The 19,241-nt window shown below is 35.3% G+C and overlaps 1 protein-coding gene across 1 annotated transcript; it reads left to right on the top strand.

The window, feature by feature from the left end:
* Positions 1–6,210: 6,210 nt before the first annotated feature.
* Positions 6,211–9,322, top strand: LOC307163336 (uncharacterized protein; the record flags this gene model as incomplete). The annotated part of the gene is made up of 9 exons (XM_079879370.1): positions 6,211–6,280; positions 6,576–6,608; positions 6,709–6,741; positions 6,822–6,857; positions 7,788–7,820; positions 7,905–7,940; positions 8,042–8,071; positions 8,787–8,819; positions 9,003–9,322. Coding segments are annotated over 9 exons (465 nt in total), but the record flags the coding sequence as incomplete, so codon positions are not given.
* Between the last annotated feature and the right edge of the window lie 9,919 nt (positions 9,323–19,241).

Raw genomic sequence — 19,241 nt, forward strand, 5'->3', positions numbered from 1 at the left:
TCTTAATCACACCATTATGTGATTTAATTTAGGAAATTGCTGAAATATTCATTAGAATAGCTTTGTTGAATACCTGAGAAGTAAACCTTCCATCAAACTACTTGCTAAAATGCTGAGTAATTGTCCACAGATTATTCTTCCCATCAGACAGGTCTCATGTGATACTCTGTCTATATTAAAAAGCTATTCAATCCCATCAGCCTCTGAATAAATCCTGTCTGGTATGTGTGCTGGCCAAAGAGTGCAATTTTTCATGATGATGGAAAGCAATGGAAACTGCCTCGAAATTATGACAGTTCATTTACCAAGTTGGCAGAGAGTAAAAGCAGGAGAGATCAACACTTACACACAGATTAACATTCGGTGATGAGGGATGCCAAACATGAATCTAGCAAGGTCACAATTTGAAATAAAGTTTATGATGCCATATGTTCAAGGGTTCCGAACAGTAAATGCCAACTGTTTTGAAGTATTTCCTTTGGGAAGAGGAAGCAGGGACGGGCCATATCAATTTATTGTTTATTTTTTAGACCTTATGCGCCAGAGAAACAAGGGCGCCGCCATCTTTAGAATATTGTCTTTGAACTTCCGTTTTTGCGGTCGCTCTGTATATTTCTATGGCATTGCTGTCCAGGAGTAATTTAGCTTTTGAAGTGGATTTACTTAATATAAAGTTAACGAAAGTTATCATGAGGATTGTAATGTTTAAACCAGATGTCTTAACAAATGTCAGTAGACCGGGAAGATTTTAAAACGAGCCGTTCATTCATAAATACGCAAGATCGCTGTGAAAACCGGAAGTCAAAAGACAACGAGCGCAGCGCTGAAAAGGGGCGGGGCTACATAAGGTCTATAGCCAATAAGATTTAGTTCATGCCAGAATTATGAACCATGATTTGCTACTTAATAATACTAATGCTAATCAGTGCTATTGGAAATTGTGTCCATTCCATTGGACAACACCTGCGATGAGTTATTAATATTTTGGTCAGTTTTACCAGATTATAGCTAGATTATATCTAGATAAATATTGTCATCATTTCTTCATCCTCATGTCGTTCCAGACCTGTCTGACTTTCTTTCTTCTCCTGAACACAATAGAAGATATTTAGAAGAATGTTGGTAATCAAACCGTTTCGGTTCCCATTGACTTCCATTGAATTTTTGTTCATAATGGAAGTAAATGGGAACCAAAGCTGTTTGGTTACCAACATATCTTCTAAGTTCAGCAGAATAAAGTTAGTTGTGCAGGTTTGAAATGACATGATGGTGAAAGAATGACGATAGAATACACATTTTTGGGTGGATGATATTTTGAGAATTCCTGTTTTTATGGAATATTGCAGCATTTATTATAAATTATTTATCCGTGCACATCATTATTTTTTAATGTGTGTCCTCATAACCTTTAATCAGAATAACTTCTCCATTTTGCAGTGACGTCTCTTCTCTTCTCTGATGACGAGGGCGGGGCAACCTGTCACTCACATGAGATCCACCAATAGCAAACACAACCATCCAATCAATTCCCATGGATGAAATCAAGGCCCGCCCTACATTTGTTCTTGTCCCAGAAGCCGTTTTTAAATTTAAAATTAGAAACTTTGTCTTGAATACAAACATTTAGTTTGTTAATCACTTTTCTCTCTAAATCGTGACCCCAAAACCACATCAAACAGAGGTTTCTAAGTTCAAACTGGTCCTGATGGTCCTGTAACCCGAGCGAGCTCGTAGTCCCTAATGTAAAGTGCCGCGGAGCGTTTCTTTTTTTCCGTCAAGCATGAGAGTACGTTCTGTACCTCATGGTTCCGGCAATTTCCTTTCAGCCTCCATGTTTAAAAGGAAAATCCCGAGGTCCCGTGTGCCCTTGGGCCTTTTTCACATACACATGTAAATCTGACCTTACCAGCTTTCAAAGACTTCCCTCAACAGTGTGTTTCTTGAAAAGACAGCTAACCGGCCATAATGTGGCCTAGTGAGGGATCCTCAACGGTTAATTATCCATTTACGCTTTTAAAGAGAAAAATCCTTTTAGCGCGCACACAGAGGACTTCTTTGATAGTAGGCAAGGCCCTCCTAAATACCAGAGTGGAGGACATGTCAAATGTAACTCTATTACACAGGACCACTCTCTCCCATTATCAAAACTCTAACCCCTGTTCTGCTCCACAGCGGCCTGTTCCACTTTACCACAGGCGCCCATAGAAATACAGGAAAGGTAAAACCCAGATGGGTAGACTTCCTGTCTTGTCTAGCGACGGCCCATTCATTTCCATTGGCAGTAGTTCCGTCTGATAAAAGGGAAAAATGGCCAACAGATCGAATGTCCACGGACGGATGAGACTCTGCTTGGGACGTGCAAGGGATTATTTGGTCTTAGTTTGTGAAATCGGTCACTTGTGGAATTTCCGACTTCCCCAAATTTAAAGGGATAGTTCACCCAAAAATGAAAATTCTGTCATCATTTACTCACCCTCAAGTTGTTCCAAACATGTATGAAGTTTTTTGAAGATATTTTGAAGAATATGGAAACCAAACAGTTGATTAGCCTCATTGACTTCCAGAGTATTATATTTTTACTCCATACTATGGAAGTCAATGGGGTCCATCAACTATTTGGTTACTCACATTCTTAAAAATATCTTGAATAATACTTACTTGAGGGTAAGGAAATGATGACCGAATTTTTATTTTTGGGTGAACTATCCCTTAAGGCTGGAATACACAACATGATTTTTGCCCCAATTCACAGTCTGTACGAGACAACGCAGATGTTTTTTTAAAGCTTCAGACTATGATTCCATCAGTCAGAGATCAAACATGTTTGATATTTTGAGCCAAATCTTATTTTCATTTGTCACACTTCTAGCAACAAGGCACGAGTTTCTGCGCAAGTTTGTTGCTTTTGAAACAACTTGAAAAGTCATGGCGGTAGTGTGTGAATGATCCTCAGTCGTTTAGTGAATGATGCCCAGTTTTTCTCTGTAACAGCAAGTGTACGAAGCCTATAGTGGCTTAAAATACATGTACCAATTTTAATTGTTGTTAAGTATAGCCAATGCCAGCTTCAAGGTGCGGCTACTGTCATTCCAAAAGGAATCTGCACGATTGTGAGTTTGCGTGAGGGCGAACATTTAGATTTTGCTCATATCCAAGCTGGCCACGCAAAGTTGTCGTGTTGACCATCAAAAAGCTGCCTGGTTTGAAAGTGACTGCTGTGTGAGCAGTGCTTCATATATCACTAACACTATTGACAATAGACAATGAACAAACACTGCCCGGACCCCAAATAAATTGGATGATTATTGCTGTGATATTATGTTTCTAGCATGCTATATGTTTGGCAACAATTCTTCTAACCCTAACTGATGGAGTGTGTAACTTTTCATTTCTTAAACAACCATGTAGGAAGACCAAATCTTGACCAAACACTGATGCATCTCTTGATGGAAATCACATAGCAACATTTACTTCCATCAAGAAGAGGTGCATCAATGTTTGGTCAAGATCTCTGTAAAGTCTCCTCCAGCACATCTCAAAGACTTTCAATGAATTTAAGATCTGGAAATTATTCTTCATGCTCCTCCCAACCATTCTTTCACAATCTGAGCCTGATGAATCTTGACATTGTCCTGGAAAATGGTCATGATGTGTCTTTCTACATTGTTGTTTAAGAAATGAAAAGCTACACACTCCATCAATTAGGGTTAGAAGAACTGTTGCCAAACATATATCATGCTAGAAACATAATAATCGCTGCAATAATCATCCAATCAAGGATTTGCCTATTTAAATCCAAACAGCGATAGTTTTGGCTGGGGAGTGTATATTGCATGCAAAACTTCACTAATGTGACCAAACCTTCCCCAGCTAACAGGGAACGTTCTTAGAACTTTAGCTAAAGTTCTGGCAAGGTTCTCTTGAACAAACAGTCTTCCAGTAACGTTAATATAACGTTTGTTCAAAGTTATCTGGTATTTAATATTGTTCTCAAAACATTACCACAAAAACACTATCATGGAAAGCTTTTTTCTGAAACGTTTTAGTTGGATGTTTGTCTAACGTTTTTAAAATGTTACTACTTGTTACATATTCAGAGAACATTCAACAGTATCATTCACATAATGTTTGCAAGATGATTAAAAAAAAGGAAGAACCTGGACTTTTTCTGAACGCTAAGAGAATATTATAACAAAACCATTTTCATAACTTAATGGACATGGTTTTACATTTGTTCTTGTTTTTATTAACTTTTTTTTGGTACGGGCTTTATTCTGATCGTTGACATTTAGAATAGTTTCGGAAACGTATCTCAAAGTCATCACGGAGTCCCTTTGTTACATCACACGGCTCGAATCCCAACTCTTTCCGAGTCTAAACCTGACCTTGGGGTAGATTTCCAACCTTTGTGGGTAAATTCCCGACCTTTTGGTAACATTTCTGGAACTCGCTGTACCTAAAAAACCGACAGGTCATGTGTTTGGCCCAGGATGTTACCCGACACTGTCTTTCTCTCAAAATTAATCTCGAGGAAAGCTAGGGGGGGAAAAGTGGAATTTCCTGAACACAGATCCCAGAGTCTCTCCCGCAGCACTGAGCACTAATACCTCCATCAGTAGCAACCTTATCGCTGGCATCTGGACAACAAGAGGCCAAAAAAACAAGCGCCATTTCCCCAACACCAACCTTTTAAAGAGGAAAAATTCTATTTATGCCCTGCCAGCTCGCTATTGCTTTACAGAGCAATTAGGTTTGCATTTCTCCCCAAATACTGGCCTCAGTGACCCAGGGAATCCCCAGCATTGAGCGCATGTCAACACGGCGCGATCGCCAGGTCACGGGCGGGCAACTATCATGACCTTGGCATTGGTATGGCGCTTCACCTGAACCTTCCACTCGCAGGACTTCTTTTTTTGTTTTGGTGGGAGAGAAACGTTTCGACATAACAAAAGGTTCACTGTGAGGTAAAGATTTTCCCTTTTAACGGAGGCGAGAGAGAATCCGTCAGTGGGAATGTACATGGGAAGGAGACGTATCAATCCTTACATTAAGCCATGCAATTAATGTAATCCAAGATGAAGCGCTTTTTTTCCACGTCTTCTCTTTCACAATAAGAGACCCTCCCCTCCCACATTCTCAATGGCCTTTGAGGAGGTATAAAAGCCTTGACGGCTGCTGTCGCCACAGGACCAGTTCATGTGCAATACTACACTGTGTACTGTACACCACCGGACCCAGTCTCTCACCTCCAGCCATGCTGACCAGGTAACTCTACATCTCTCACAACGCAAACACATCCGATTTATTATCACTATCACACACTGAGAAAATTGTATATGTACTGTATGCCATTGTGTAAAGACATAAAGCTTGAATTCACTAAAATGGTTCCACCAAATTAATTTATAGAGTAATTATTATACATTATAGATGATATTATGTTTTAATATTTAAACACATTTTGGAACATGTACTTTAATATAGGATACTGTGTGCTTTCTTAATATAAAAACACATTTTGGAGCTGACAATCAAATATAGAGAGTTAAAAAAAAGAAGAAGAAACGAAACAAGCATAAATCCAGATCCACAATAGTGGTTTTCAATGCTGTCATCTGTGATTATTGCATGCCTTGACTTCAACTGCATGAATGCATTACACATTATTAATCAAACACTTTCACTACATATAGAATAGATGCAAAATGATAAAAATATGTTCTATGAACGTTTCGCTAACGTTCTCATTAAGTTATGAAACCGGGATTTCTGAATGTTCACTGACCGTTCAAAACATCCAGGATTTTAAATGTTTTCTTTTTCTTGGTTATGTAAACATTAAGGGAACATTCAGTGTTATCATTCTTCAAACGTTACAGGAATGTTGCTTTTGAATGTTCTCTGAACGTTCTGAAACAATAGTAACATAAAAAAAATTTAAAAAAAAAAACAACCTTACATGAACATCCAACTAAAGCATCTCAGAAAAAAAAGTTAACGTTTTTGTGCTAACGTTTTGAGAACAGTATTAAATACCAGATAACTTGAAACAAACATTCTATTAATGTTACTGGAATAATGTTTGTTCATAATGTTGAGAGAACCTTGCCAGAACATTAGCTAAAGATGCGAGAACGTTCACTGTCAGCTTGGTCCTTACCTGCTTATTTATAAGTCAGATTTATTGTGTCATGAAATGATTTATTTGTCTTTTGTCACAGGAACATTCTCATCCTCTGCTCATTGGTGCTGGTACTGGTTGAAGCGGACCTTGAAGCAGGTGAAAGAGAAAATATTTTTATCCTGTAATATAAGAGAGTTAACAGAACAATAGTTAATAGAACAAGAGTTAATAGAACATCATGATGTATATAATATATATATATATATAAATGTATATAAAATTATGGAGCATCCATACAATTTTAAAAAGCATCCATCAAATCTTTAAAATGTAATTTTGTTAAGTTTTAAAATTGAATATGATGAATCTGTATAAATCTCTGTATATAAGAATGTGACTAAGATATTAATTGTTTAAAAACGACCATTTCCTATCTGTTTTTCTTTTGTAGCTGAAGGGGGGTCCCAAGCCATGTTTGCCACAGGTAATCATAAATCATAAAACCAGTAACATTAAAACATGTTGCATGCAAATCTATAAAATAAAAAAAACTAAGAACTAAGTATCCCTCTACTAACCCACAGATCATGATTCAACCTCAGATGAAGCTCCAACTGGTGAGTTTCTCACTCTCTCTCTGTTTTGGAGTCAGTCTGTATTCTGTCTTCACTGCAGTGTCTTGTGTTTTCATTCACAGAAAGCATGAACCTGGTCTCACCCGACCTGCCCAACGGTGAGTGATCACTCCTTCACAGGGTAGGACGGAAGCAGATGAAAGAGGGTTAGCTATGAATGTTGTGCATGGAAGGATTAGACCGTGCCTTGATTTGTGAACCAGACTGGTTGATGTTCCTGATAAATGAGAGAGAATGATTGTTAGTTAAACAAAGTGTTTGACAAGTTGCTCTTAGGGATAAACTGAAGGTTTTAACCCAGGCCTACTGCCTGGAAGAGCGTTTGAACTCTTGAACACAAGAGAAGATTTGTACTATTCATTTTCACAAAGAACTTTGTATCCTCTAGGTCTTTAGGAAAGCAGGTTCTGGCATGTTAAAGAACTTATAATGAAACACCAATGTTGCATCCCATTTTGCCTGCTTAAACTATGCCCTAAAAGCATGCGCTGTTTTTCTGAAGAATAACTACATACTAGTATGTAAGCTAAATTGGGACATACTACTTAGCCATACTTGCGTAAAGAAATGTAGTAGTAGCATGTTGCCCTGCCAGTCGTGTGTTTTTCCTGTGGAGACTCTCCTCTTGTGTTTGCATTATGATGCATTTAAGAGTTAATGACCACACAGATCTTTATAAAAGTTTACAATGCTGTTGCAGATTAAATATGATGTGGATAACATTGGATAAATATATTTTCTTCAGGTTAGAGACTGATTATTAACAACCGTCGGACTAGCACATCCGCCATGTTTGTAGTTTTTCAACAGTTTTTATTCGCGTTTGTAGTTTTAATCAATTTGAGTAAAACTTTACAAGTCTGCCATCTAGTGGTGACTAAACAAACTTTATTTCTCTCTATTCTGATCTACCCAGAGGAAATTTAGTTGTTCAGAGTTAAATTTGCTCTCCATTTAATCTCTCAATGATAATCCACTGAGATATTAAGGAGATCTCATTTTGTGATTTCTCTTTCTTATGGCTTCAGATGAGCTTCTGTATTACAACGGAGCAGCTGCAGGTAGCCTAAAGAAAGAACCATGTCAATTGTTCAGAAATAAAAAGTATTAGACAATTAAAAATAAATGTGTTTTGTGTCGTTTAGATGCCAGCAGCACCAGTGCTGAGGCAGGGAACAGCGGTGAGTGTCAGAAGAGTGAACGATAAGAAAATATAGTTCAAACTAATAAACTGAAAGCGAATATGGTCCAAAAATTGACAGGAGTCTCCTTTTTTTTTTAGCACCTCAAGTAAACGACGTGCCCAAAGCTGGTGAGTCAGTTTTTATTATGTGTGATATGTTACCAAAATATAGTCTGGAATATTTAGTCCAGTTTTTACTGTAGCCAGTGCAGGAACATCCAGAATGTCCAGGTCACATTTCACACTAAAAATAAAAGAGGAAAAAGACATTTTGCATATAAATATAGACTTGAAACTGAGAGTTTTGCATGACATTATTGGCATAACATTCTCATTATTGTAATGCAAAAACAAACAAAAAACAATCTCATTTACTGTTATGATTTATTTAAATTGTAAAGTATTCATACACCATGGTAATGCTAAATTTAATTCATGCCAATTAAAAAAATTGTTGTATTACATGTATTATTTAATTTTCGAAAAGAAATGATCCTAAGATCCATTTTATATGCCAAACATCATTTATTATTATTATTTTTAATTTTCATTTCAGGCTGAAATATTACCAGATGTTTCACTCCTGAAATCCCAATGCATAAATAAAAAATAATCATGAACATAATAATAATAATAATCATTTCATAAAAAATAAATGAATAAAATAATAAATATGGATAAAACTAATGTATAAATTGTATTTGTATTGTACATTGTATTATTTCATTTGATTTATTTATGTCACTTTCACATTTTGACAAGGGTGAATTATGACCTGGCAAATTTGCTCCTAAAATCCCACGTGTCTCATGTATTTGTTATTTTTTTATTTTTTTTTATTTAGATGCAGCTAAATCCAGTATGGAAGAAAATGATGGTAAATATCACAGCATAAACACACACCTTGAATCAATGAATCTTAATAACTCCATATCTTTTGAATGAGATGTAAAGTGTCCGTCTCACCTCTCTCTCTCTCTCTCTCTCTCTCTCTCTCTCTCTCTCTCTCTCTCTCTCTCTCTCTCTCTCTCTCTCTCTCTCTCTCTCTCTCTCTGTGCAGAAGATGAAGCTCCAGACTCAGATGAGGCCGCGGTGGCGGCTGTCAAACCCGCTCCAGTCCCAGTCCAGCAGCGCGCCACCAAATCCCATAATGCATCAGCACGCAAGCGGAGCAAGCCCGCGTCCGCCTCAAAGAAGAGATCAAGAAACCTCCGTCCCTGAGACGTGAACTGTGGAGAGAAACAGGGCAGAGCTGCAATGACAAGGCAGTGACAGAAGCAGAAAAATAACTATACGGTTTATGTTTTCAGTGGCATTTTTTGTTTTGAGAATCTTGAATTAGACTTTATCCTCTGTGACGTCCTGATCCGTTTGACTGTGTGTGTGTGTGTGTGTGTGTGTGTGTGTGCGGCCTCATGGGAGTTTTTCTGTGAGGTCTCTGTTAATGTGAGCTACAGTTGCGCTTGCCAAATATTCTTCAGACTTTACCCAGAGGCAAGGCTGACCTGGACACTTTATAGGATTGATTTCGTTTTAGATCAGACTATGATATTGTTACAATATGAAAATTTATAGATGGCTCTTTTGTTTTTGTTTTTTGGCTTGATTAATTCTAGGATAGATCTGAATCTAAACATCTCAGAGTTGATGAGAAACTGGTGCTGGCATCCTCAGATGTGCCATGATCCTAGCCTTCGCTCTCCTCACAATGACAGTGTTTCAATCAAAAGTGTTTCTCTATTTGTTTTCAGTTACTTTTTTTTATACGCAAAGTATTTAACATTGTTGAATTTACAAATATTACAATCAATAACATGTGATTCTGAAACATTTCTTTCTTTTTATTGTACCCCTAAATAAAAGCAATGAATATGCTAAATATGTCTTCATTATCCTTTGGTCTTTGGTTAACGCGGAATATGAAATATTATTTTGCATAATAATGATATACTATATTTTACTTTAGTAAATACAACAAAATGTGTAACTTGAAATAAATTAATGTTCAAGTACAAAAATGCTTATATAAACATACTATACAAGTATGTGAAATTAACAAAGAATAAATGAATAAAAAAATTATGTTTAATAAATAAAAAATAGTAAACAACATTGCATAAAGAAAATAATAATTATAATCATAAAAATAATAATTTCGTATTGATTAAAAATAGCATGAGAACAAATAAGAATGAATAACACAATAAATATGAAAGAAATAATGCATAAGTTCAAACAATCTAAATTATAAATTAATTTATATATATATATATATATATATATATATATATATATATATATCACATTTATGCATCTGTGCTTTTTAACTAAATTAAGCACAGATGCACAGATATAGTAATAATGTTTAAGAAATAAAAAAGTAAACAACACTGCATAAATAAAATAATTATAATACTATAATCTTCTAATAATTAAAAATATAGCATGAAATAATATACAATATGGAAACAATAATGCATAAGTTCAACCAATATATATTATATACAGTGCTGATCAGAATGATTTGCCCCCTTGGTAAACATGATCAAATATGGCTGTAAAAAATAAATCTGCATTGTTTATCCTTTTCATATATATATTTTTTAAATGCAAAAATCTAACCTTTAATTGAAGTCAAAGAATTGAAAGTGGGGGGGAAATCACATTATGAAATAAATGTTTTTCTCCTATACACATAACAAACAAAAAAAATTGCTTTTTTGGCAGCAAACACTTAATATGGGTTTGGTTCATACAGGGATAAAAAAGTACCCATGTGTAAAATGAAATACTCAGCTGTATCTTTAATGCTGTGGGCCTCATTTTCTGCTGGAGGTCCTGGACATCTTGTTCAGATACATGGCATCATGGATTTGATCAAATACCAACAGATAAAAAATCTAAACCTGACAGCCTGTGCTAGAAGTCTTATAACGGGCCATGTTCAGATCTTCCAACAGGACAGTGATCCAAGAACAAACATCAAAATCAACACAAAAATGTGTCACTGAGCACAAAACCAAACATCTGCAATAACCATCCCAGTCCCCTAAACTGAACCCTACAGAAGAGAAGAAGCAACATGGATCTGGGAATCTGCAGGATCTGGAGAGATTCTGTATGGAGGAATGGTCTCTGATCTCCTGTCAGGTGTTCTCCAAACTCATCCGGCATTATAGGAGAAGACTCAGAGCTGTTATCTTGGAAAAAGGAGGTTGCAAAAAGTTTTTAATAAAAGGGGGCAAATAATTGTGGCCAACGTGTTTTGGAGAAAAACATTTATTTCATAATGTGATTTAATTTATTTCATAATGTGATTTAAAGATCAAAAGGATAAAAAAATGCAGATTTATTTTTTACAGCCATCTTTGATCATATTTACCAAGGGGGCAAATAATTCTGACCACAACTGTATATATATATATATATATATATATATATATATATATATATATATATATATATATACAAATAACATTTATGCATCTGTACTTTATAACAAAATTAAAAAGCTCAGATACATAGATATTATAATAATGTTTAATAATAAATAAAAAAGTAAATAACACAATAAATATGGAAAATATAACATGCAACCAAAATGTTTTAAAAATGTAATATACAGTATGTACGTATATATATATATACACACATACACATTAAATTTGTTATCTTAATTACAACATAACCTAAATAACCTAATAATAAAAAAGTAAAAACATTCATAAAACTATTATCTTTATTAAGATATTAACTATTATCTTTATTTTTTAGCAATTAAAATGAATGATTTCAGAGGGAAAATAGAGGAGAAATTGCTATATCAAAATCCTTTATAATGATTTCCACTTGCTCCAAAAAAAAGAAAAGAGTAAGATCTGCATGTATAAGGTGTTTTGTGTGTGTGTTGGCCTGGACTCAACTGTAGGCTGTAACTGTAGGCGTCTATAGGCTCTCTCTCCGCAGAACCCTATACCTCTGCTGTACGTGTCCGGGACGCTCGGAGCCGAAAGGTCGGGCCGTTCTCTCACGCTAAAGCTGATACCCGTCTGGGCTTCTGGGCTTCTCCTGTGACGTCCACGGCCACACACAACCTTTCGCCTGGTAAAGGTCACAAGGTCAGATTGAGAGCTTTTCTGTAATCTCACACACAGAGAGACGGGATTTACCTTCTAGAATATCAAGACAAACACTCACATTCACAGCGCAAGTCGTTGATCGAGAGGCAGAGATCAGGGACTAGACGTCAACAATGAACGTCAGACAGATTTGGAATGACAGATGAGTAAATTATGACACAATTTTCATTTTCAGGGAAACTATCCCTTTAAATCTGAGACTTTTACTGCATAATATACAGGCAATTTCTCATGATGAGGATTTTATTATGTGATTATTTTCAAATAATTTAAACAACGAAAAAACAAATAACAAAATATAACTTAATGCACAGATATAAATAATAACAAATGTTCCATAAATGAAATAAAAAAAACATTTAAATTAAATGAATAACAACAATGTACAAATAATCATAATCATACAAATAACTTTCTAACTAATAAAAATAGCATGAAATAATAAAAGAAAATAACACAATAAAATGCATAAATAAAACCAATAATCTATAATTAATAACTATTGGTTATTTATTATTAATATAAATAATTATTTTTAAATCATTTAAATGAACACAAAAATAAACAATTAATAAAATAACATTTTAAATACAAAGTTAGTGGTAATTTATTTAATTAAATAATTAATTAACAAAGAATAAAAAATACCAAAATATAACAAAAATACATAGATATAAATAATAACAATGTTAAATAAATTAAATAACTTAAATAACATTATTCATTTAAAAGTAAAAAGAACAATTTACAAAGGAAAAGTAATCATAATCATACAAATAATAATTTTCAAATAATTAAAAATAGCTTGAATAAATATATAAAATAACACTATAAAATAAATAAATAAAACCAATAATGTTTAATTAATCAATACAATTAGTGGTCATTTCAGTGGAAATTAAGAAACAATCATCCTTTAAATTTCCATGTACGGGACAGTAAATGAATTCATCCAGTGCAAAACTTCTGAAAGCAATAAGACCGACACCAGTGTTACTTCAGTATCACTGATAAACTGCTTTTGTTAATACTTTAGATATAGTTTTCACTTTCAAATCAAATCAAAAGTGTAAATGAAGCACTTTCAAAAGCTTGTTTGAAGTGCAGCTATTAGTTCCTATCACAAAAACATCACTTGAACTCAATGAACATGAAAAACAAGCTGTTAAGTGTTTTGGAGGGGACATTATCTCAGACGTGCAGGAGTTTCATTAACAAAGGCCTTCTGTTCCACAGCGCCGTGAATCCAGGTCTCCTCTCGTATCGGCTTCTGGGCTTTACTGGAACCACAGCCCGACTGGTACGAGCTATGGAAATACCTCAGCCTCTCTGTAGATGACTGGCTTGAAATTGTGAGGAACGTGTCACACTTGTTAAGCGTGGAAAGCATGTTTAGTACACGCTGCTGCATTAGTGCAGGATTTCTGTCAGGTCAGGGAAAGCTCCTTTCTCAAATCAAATGGGAAGAAACTGACCACCGCCTCCTCATGGTCATGTGAGGTATTACAGCAACAAAAAAAAGGCTACTGGAAATAAAACCTTTAAAAAAAATCATAATGTATAAAAAAAATGTAATGTTAATCACTCAATGAGGTGTTCTGATAAACTATGAATATTATTTAAAACCCAGAAATACTACAGGGATGTACAGTATTTATATTAGAATCCTATAATGGGACAAAATAGGAATCCTAATAAGATAAATAAACTGTATTATCATATTGATATAATACTGAAATTGTGTAAACATCATCAGAATTCTAATTAATTTAAAACAAAGTCTTGCTACGGGACACTTAAATGCTGAAAGAGTTTTAAAATCCTGAAGATTTCCTAAAAAAAAATCTTATTTTTTTAATTCAATTTTAAAATGTACACATCAATTTTATTTTTACTAAGCAAAATACATGCATATTTATGCATATAATACACAAAAACAACTGCCAAAGAACAAAAAATAATTAATTCATTCATTTGAATAATCACAAAAGCGTGCTTTACATTCTTTCTGACGTCCTATTGGGAATCATAACAGTTGTTTGGTCAGTTAATATGTTCTATTTGTTTATTTTTGTAACATGTTAGAATTCTATAAGAGAATTCCCATGATTTCAAACGATGGTAATAACTCCACTGAGATTCCTGTAGGGTTTCTGAGTCGGGCGGACTGCTATAAACATGGGTCATTTTACAGAAGCGTGTTGGATAACGTCCCCCATCATGGGATGGAGACTGTGCTGTCGGCTCAATGGACTTCACGGGGAGATGGATTTGTCGAAGGGCTCGAGCACAAACAGCCTTTTTACTGAGAGACATTCTTACATTTCAGATGCTGTTACCATTGACTCCCTCTCAAACGGGGTCGAGAAGACCTGAAAATCTGACACTGTACGCATCCAAACATAACAGAAACCCTAAATCACATTAATGAACTGAAACTTGCGTGGAGATATCAGACACCGTTTTCACCAGCTAGACAATAAAACAGGTTTAAAACCCCAGACGCAATCTGAAGGAAAGTGGAGTCATATATAGAGACATGAATATCACTTTTATCACCTAAGAAGGAAACAAAAACGCCTCGAAAATATACAAAAGACCTTAGAAACACCCTAGAATACAACAGAATCTATGCAAATATATAATATGTTTAATATATAACATGAGCTGTGATGTCCATGCATGATTATTTGATATTCCACTTATTTCAAAGCAACAGACTAATATATATGCAATAAATGTTTGGAAATCAATAAACAAAATCAATAAAAATGAAGATCAGATCTTTGTCAATTGTACATAGTTTGTGTTGTTGTTTTGAACCATATGCATAATTGTGCATTTTAAAGGTTGATCACAGAAAAAGGAAATCTTTTAAGATTTCTAAATGTTTACCTTTAAGTTAATAAACTAAGCAATAAGCATCAAGTTTAGTTGTGTTTGCCTTTGTTTACTGAGTAAAAACAGCAGTAGCTAGTGGTTGGATTTTAGGTGACTAACACAGAATTTCAATGATCGCCAGTCGTTGTCCACAGAAATGTCAAGTAAATTTAGAGCTCACACAATGCCACGGGACTTTACCGAGCCCTGCATCTTCAACAGACCTTCTGTGATGTGTGTTTTCAAGGAAAACTGTATCTTAGGAAGGTTCTGGAAAAGTGTCGTAACAGCTAAAACTGCTGTCTCACCAAAACGCCCTCGTGAAGCAATAAAGTCTCTTTTCAGACTGTTTTCTGTGGTTGATCAAGAAGCACCAAACTAAAGACATTTCCTCACCCCTCTGCTTTAAATGGGAAAGCAATGTGATTTCTGTAGATTTAGAGCAATGGCAAAAGTCAGAGATGGTCACAGTGAGCTGATTTGAGTCTTACAGGACCCTGTGAGAGTGTTTAACAGGTCAGCGGGTCATTCGCTTAGACGTGCTGATCTCACATTCGTCCTGGATCACTGGTCACGAGATCTGAACGAGATGGAGCGAGAGAACAGATGGAGACCGGGACAAGAAAATCATGTTTTAAAAAAATGTAAACGATAGAATATTGCTAAATAATTGAGTTAAAACTAAATGGACAGGGAAAATCCTCTTGAAGCAACCCGAGTTAAAGTGCTTTGATCAAGGGGAGAGTGGTTCAGAACAACTCAGGTTTGATCCTAAAACCTTTCCATTACTGGCCCAGATCTAGAGACTATAGAGCACACGCTTCTCTGAGACAGCAACAGAACCACTATACATGGAGGAACCACAGGAATATGGCAGGATGGGAGGATGAAGGAAGGATAGAAGGATTAAATAAAGGTAAGAAAGAAGGAAGGAAGGAAGGAACAACTTAATTGGTGAAGGAAAATGGAAGGAAAAAAAGAAAGGAGAAAGGGATGGAAAGAAAAAGGGAAAAGAAAAAAGAATCAAGAAAACAGAGGGGAAAAAATGAAGAAAGGAAGGAAAACGGAAGGAAGAAAAGATTAAGGAAGGGGAAAATAATGAACGAGGGGGTGATGAAGGAAATGGTAGAAAAAAAGAAGAAAGGAAAGAAGGAAGAAAGATTAAATGAATGAAGCAAAACAAGCAGAAAAAATGACAGAAGGAAGGAAGGAATGAAAGAAAAATTTAAAAATGAAAGAAGGAAGGTAGGAAGGAATGAAGGAAAATGGTAAAAAAGAAGGAAAGAAGGTCAAATTAATGAAGGAAGCAAAACAGAAGCAGAAAAGATGAAGGAAAAAGAGAGAGAAGGAAGACAAATGAAAAAAAAATTAAGAAGGAAGGAAGGAATGAAGGAAAGTGGTAGAAAAAATAAGAAATGAAAGAAGGAAGGAAGGTCAAATGAATGAAGCAAAACAGAAGCAGGAAAAATTAAGGAAGGAAGTAAGGAAAGAAAAAGAAAAATGAAAAAATGAAAGAAGGAAGGAAGGAAGGAAAATGGTAGAAGAAAATAAGGAAAGAAGGAAGGAAGGTAAAATGAATAAAGCAAAACAATGAAAAATGAAAGAAGGAGGGAAGGGAGGAAAGAAGAAATGAAGGAAAATTGTAGAAAAAAGAAGAAAGGAAAGTAAAATGAATGAAGGAAGCGAAACAGATTGAAGGATTGAAGAAATTGAAATTGATGAATAAAGTAAAGAAGAAAGGAAATAAATGTGAAGTAGGAAAAACTAAGGAAAACAGAAGGAAGAAAAATGAAGAAAAGGAAGTTCAGCACTGACACACATTAACTATTATAACTCCAGGAGTGTCCTGATTCCCTCAAACACTGGGAGAACGTCCCTCGAGATCGGCTGGATTCTCATGTTACTCCACGGCTTTAGGTGGATTCCAGTTTGTTTCAAAAAGACAAGTTTCCCAATTTAGCCAGTATAATGTCAGAAGTGCATCATCATGAAGCGGTGTGAAGAGCAGAGGAACGGCCGTGACACTCACACACACTCTCTCCCACCATCCTTTAGAAAGGCCACAGGAATCACCTCATTTCCTCAACAAAACCTCATTTACATCCTAAAACTGCTCTATTTTCCCATCGTTTGCATATTTAATCCCACTAAAGCTGCTTTGATGCATCAATGGCTTGTTGAATATGAATGGATGTGCAAGAGAAAAAAGCGAATGATTAACCTGTAACGGGAATATGTGCTTTATTTCTCAACAAGGATGTTTTTTAAGCTCAATCAATTTCTCAACGGAGAAACAAAGAAGCTTTGTGTGAGGAGCAACTGGACAAACGGAAGCTTTTCCCGGCCAAACACAGGTTTACTGCATGTGGACTCGCTCTTTAAACCACATTAGGAACATTCATTTACATGTGATCCAAGACTACTCCGCTCAATCTATTGGAAAAATAAATAAATGGACAAATAAAAGTATAAACAAACAGACAAATCGATGGTAAATCAATAAAAATATAAAATGCCACAATAATAAGACTGAGCAAGCAAGCAAATAAACAAATAATAGTAAATTGCTATTATATTAAAATGATAATAATAAATAATTTATTAAAATTGTTGTTATTTTAATATTAAGATGACCTTACAGGCTATGCAAACAAGCTAATAAACAAATAAATAGCTTAATAAATACATTCAAAATAAACTAGTTAAAATAAAATTATTTATTTAAATGTTATTTAAATTAAGACTACTGACATTACAGACTATTTAAACATCAAATAGATACATAAATAGCTTAACAAATAAATAAAAATAATTTATAAATTTATTTTATTACCAATCTTAAAATTAATAAAAAATATTCAAAAAATAATTTGTTAAATTAAATTGTTTTATTTTTAATTTAATTTTTTTATATATTGGGGGGAAAAAAACAATGCAATGAGATTGCAATGAAAAACACAAGTCACATGGCTATGATTATGTACAGAGCCCCAAGGGACATGGTGAAGATGAACACTATGATATGGGAGGAAAAATAATAAATCAATGCTTTTGCGTTCTTTCCGAGAAACTTTGCGTTTCCTCGAAAGCGAATGCAAAGTTTCTCATAGGAATGCAAACATTTTGAGAGAGAACGCAAAAGCATTTACTCCCATATCATATTTTCCTTCTTCACCATGTCCCTTCAAGGGGCTCCGTAGTTATGTGTTCATGTGTTTTGTAACTTGTTAGAGGTTTCAGCTAAAGTAGTAACCAAAAGGTATAACCAGATCAGGGATGGGGAACTTCAGTGGCTTCAACCCTGATAAAACTGATCCAGAAGACATTGATTAGCTTGCTCGGGTGTATTGGAGCTCAAATATGCAGGACTGTGGCCCTCTAGGACCAAAGTTGCCCATTCCTGACCCAGACAGACGCTATAAACCCCACAACACCTTAGGGGTGTTAAACTGAGTTCCTGGAGCGCCACAGTCCAGCTGAGTTTAGCTTAAACCCTTATTAAACTCACCTGATCCAGCTAATCACATTATAATCAAGCTAATCAGCCTTATAGGAGCAGGGTTGCCACCAAACTGAGGGGCCGTTTACACGACACCGTTTTCAACTAAAAACAGAAAACTTTAAATGCATTTTGGCCGTTCATTTACACAACAACAGAGATTTGGGGGCCTGAAAACGCAAACTTGCGAAAACGGGTTTCAAAGTGCAAGCTAACTTGTTAGAAAACGGTGACGTCATGCGCATGCGTATTACATGTTCAGTCTATAAGCGCGTAGCGTTTCTTTATACAAAGTGACATCGCCATCTACTGGCCAGGCAGCAGAACACAGCGTTTTTAATCGTTTTCGCGGATCCGCGTGAACAAGGATCATTTTGACAACACTGTCGCCTGTACGCGATAAACTTTATCCATGTTTAATATATCGTTGTCGTTTAAAGGCCCCAATATACTTCAAGCAAAATCGAAGAATGAATTGATGTGACGTCATTTCGAACAAATTTGAGTTTGTTGAGTTCGTTTTGGGAGAAAGCAAACTTTCCGGAAAAGTTCGCTCCGGCTGATAAACAGCTTTGTTCTACCATTGGTCCGGGACGATTATGTAATACGTAGGTGTGCGCGGAGGCTCCGCCTTCTTTCACGCTGAAATCTTTTCCGGTTAATTTCTTCTGTTGAGTTCGTCGAGGTCAGACGTCTGTGAGGAAAAACATAAACACACTGGAGGAGCTGCTTTATAGCAGAAAATGAAGTTGTACTTCTGATGAAATATGATACTGACACT

This window comes from Squalius cephalus, assembly GCF_949319135.1.
Source record: "Squalius cephalus genome assembly, chromosome: 8".
Taxonomy (NCBI): domain Eukaryota; kingdom Metazoa; phylum Chordata; class Actinopteri; order Cypriniformes; family Leuciscidae; genus Squalius; species Squalius cephalus.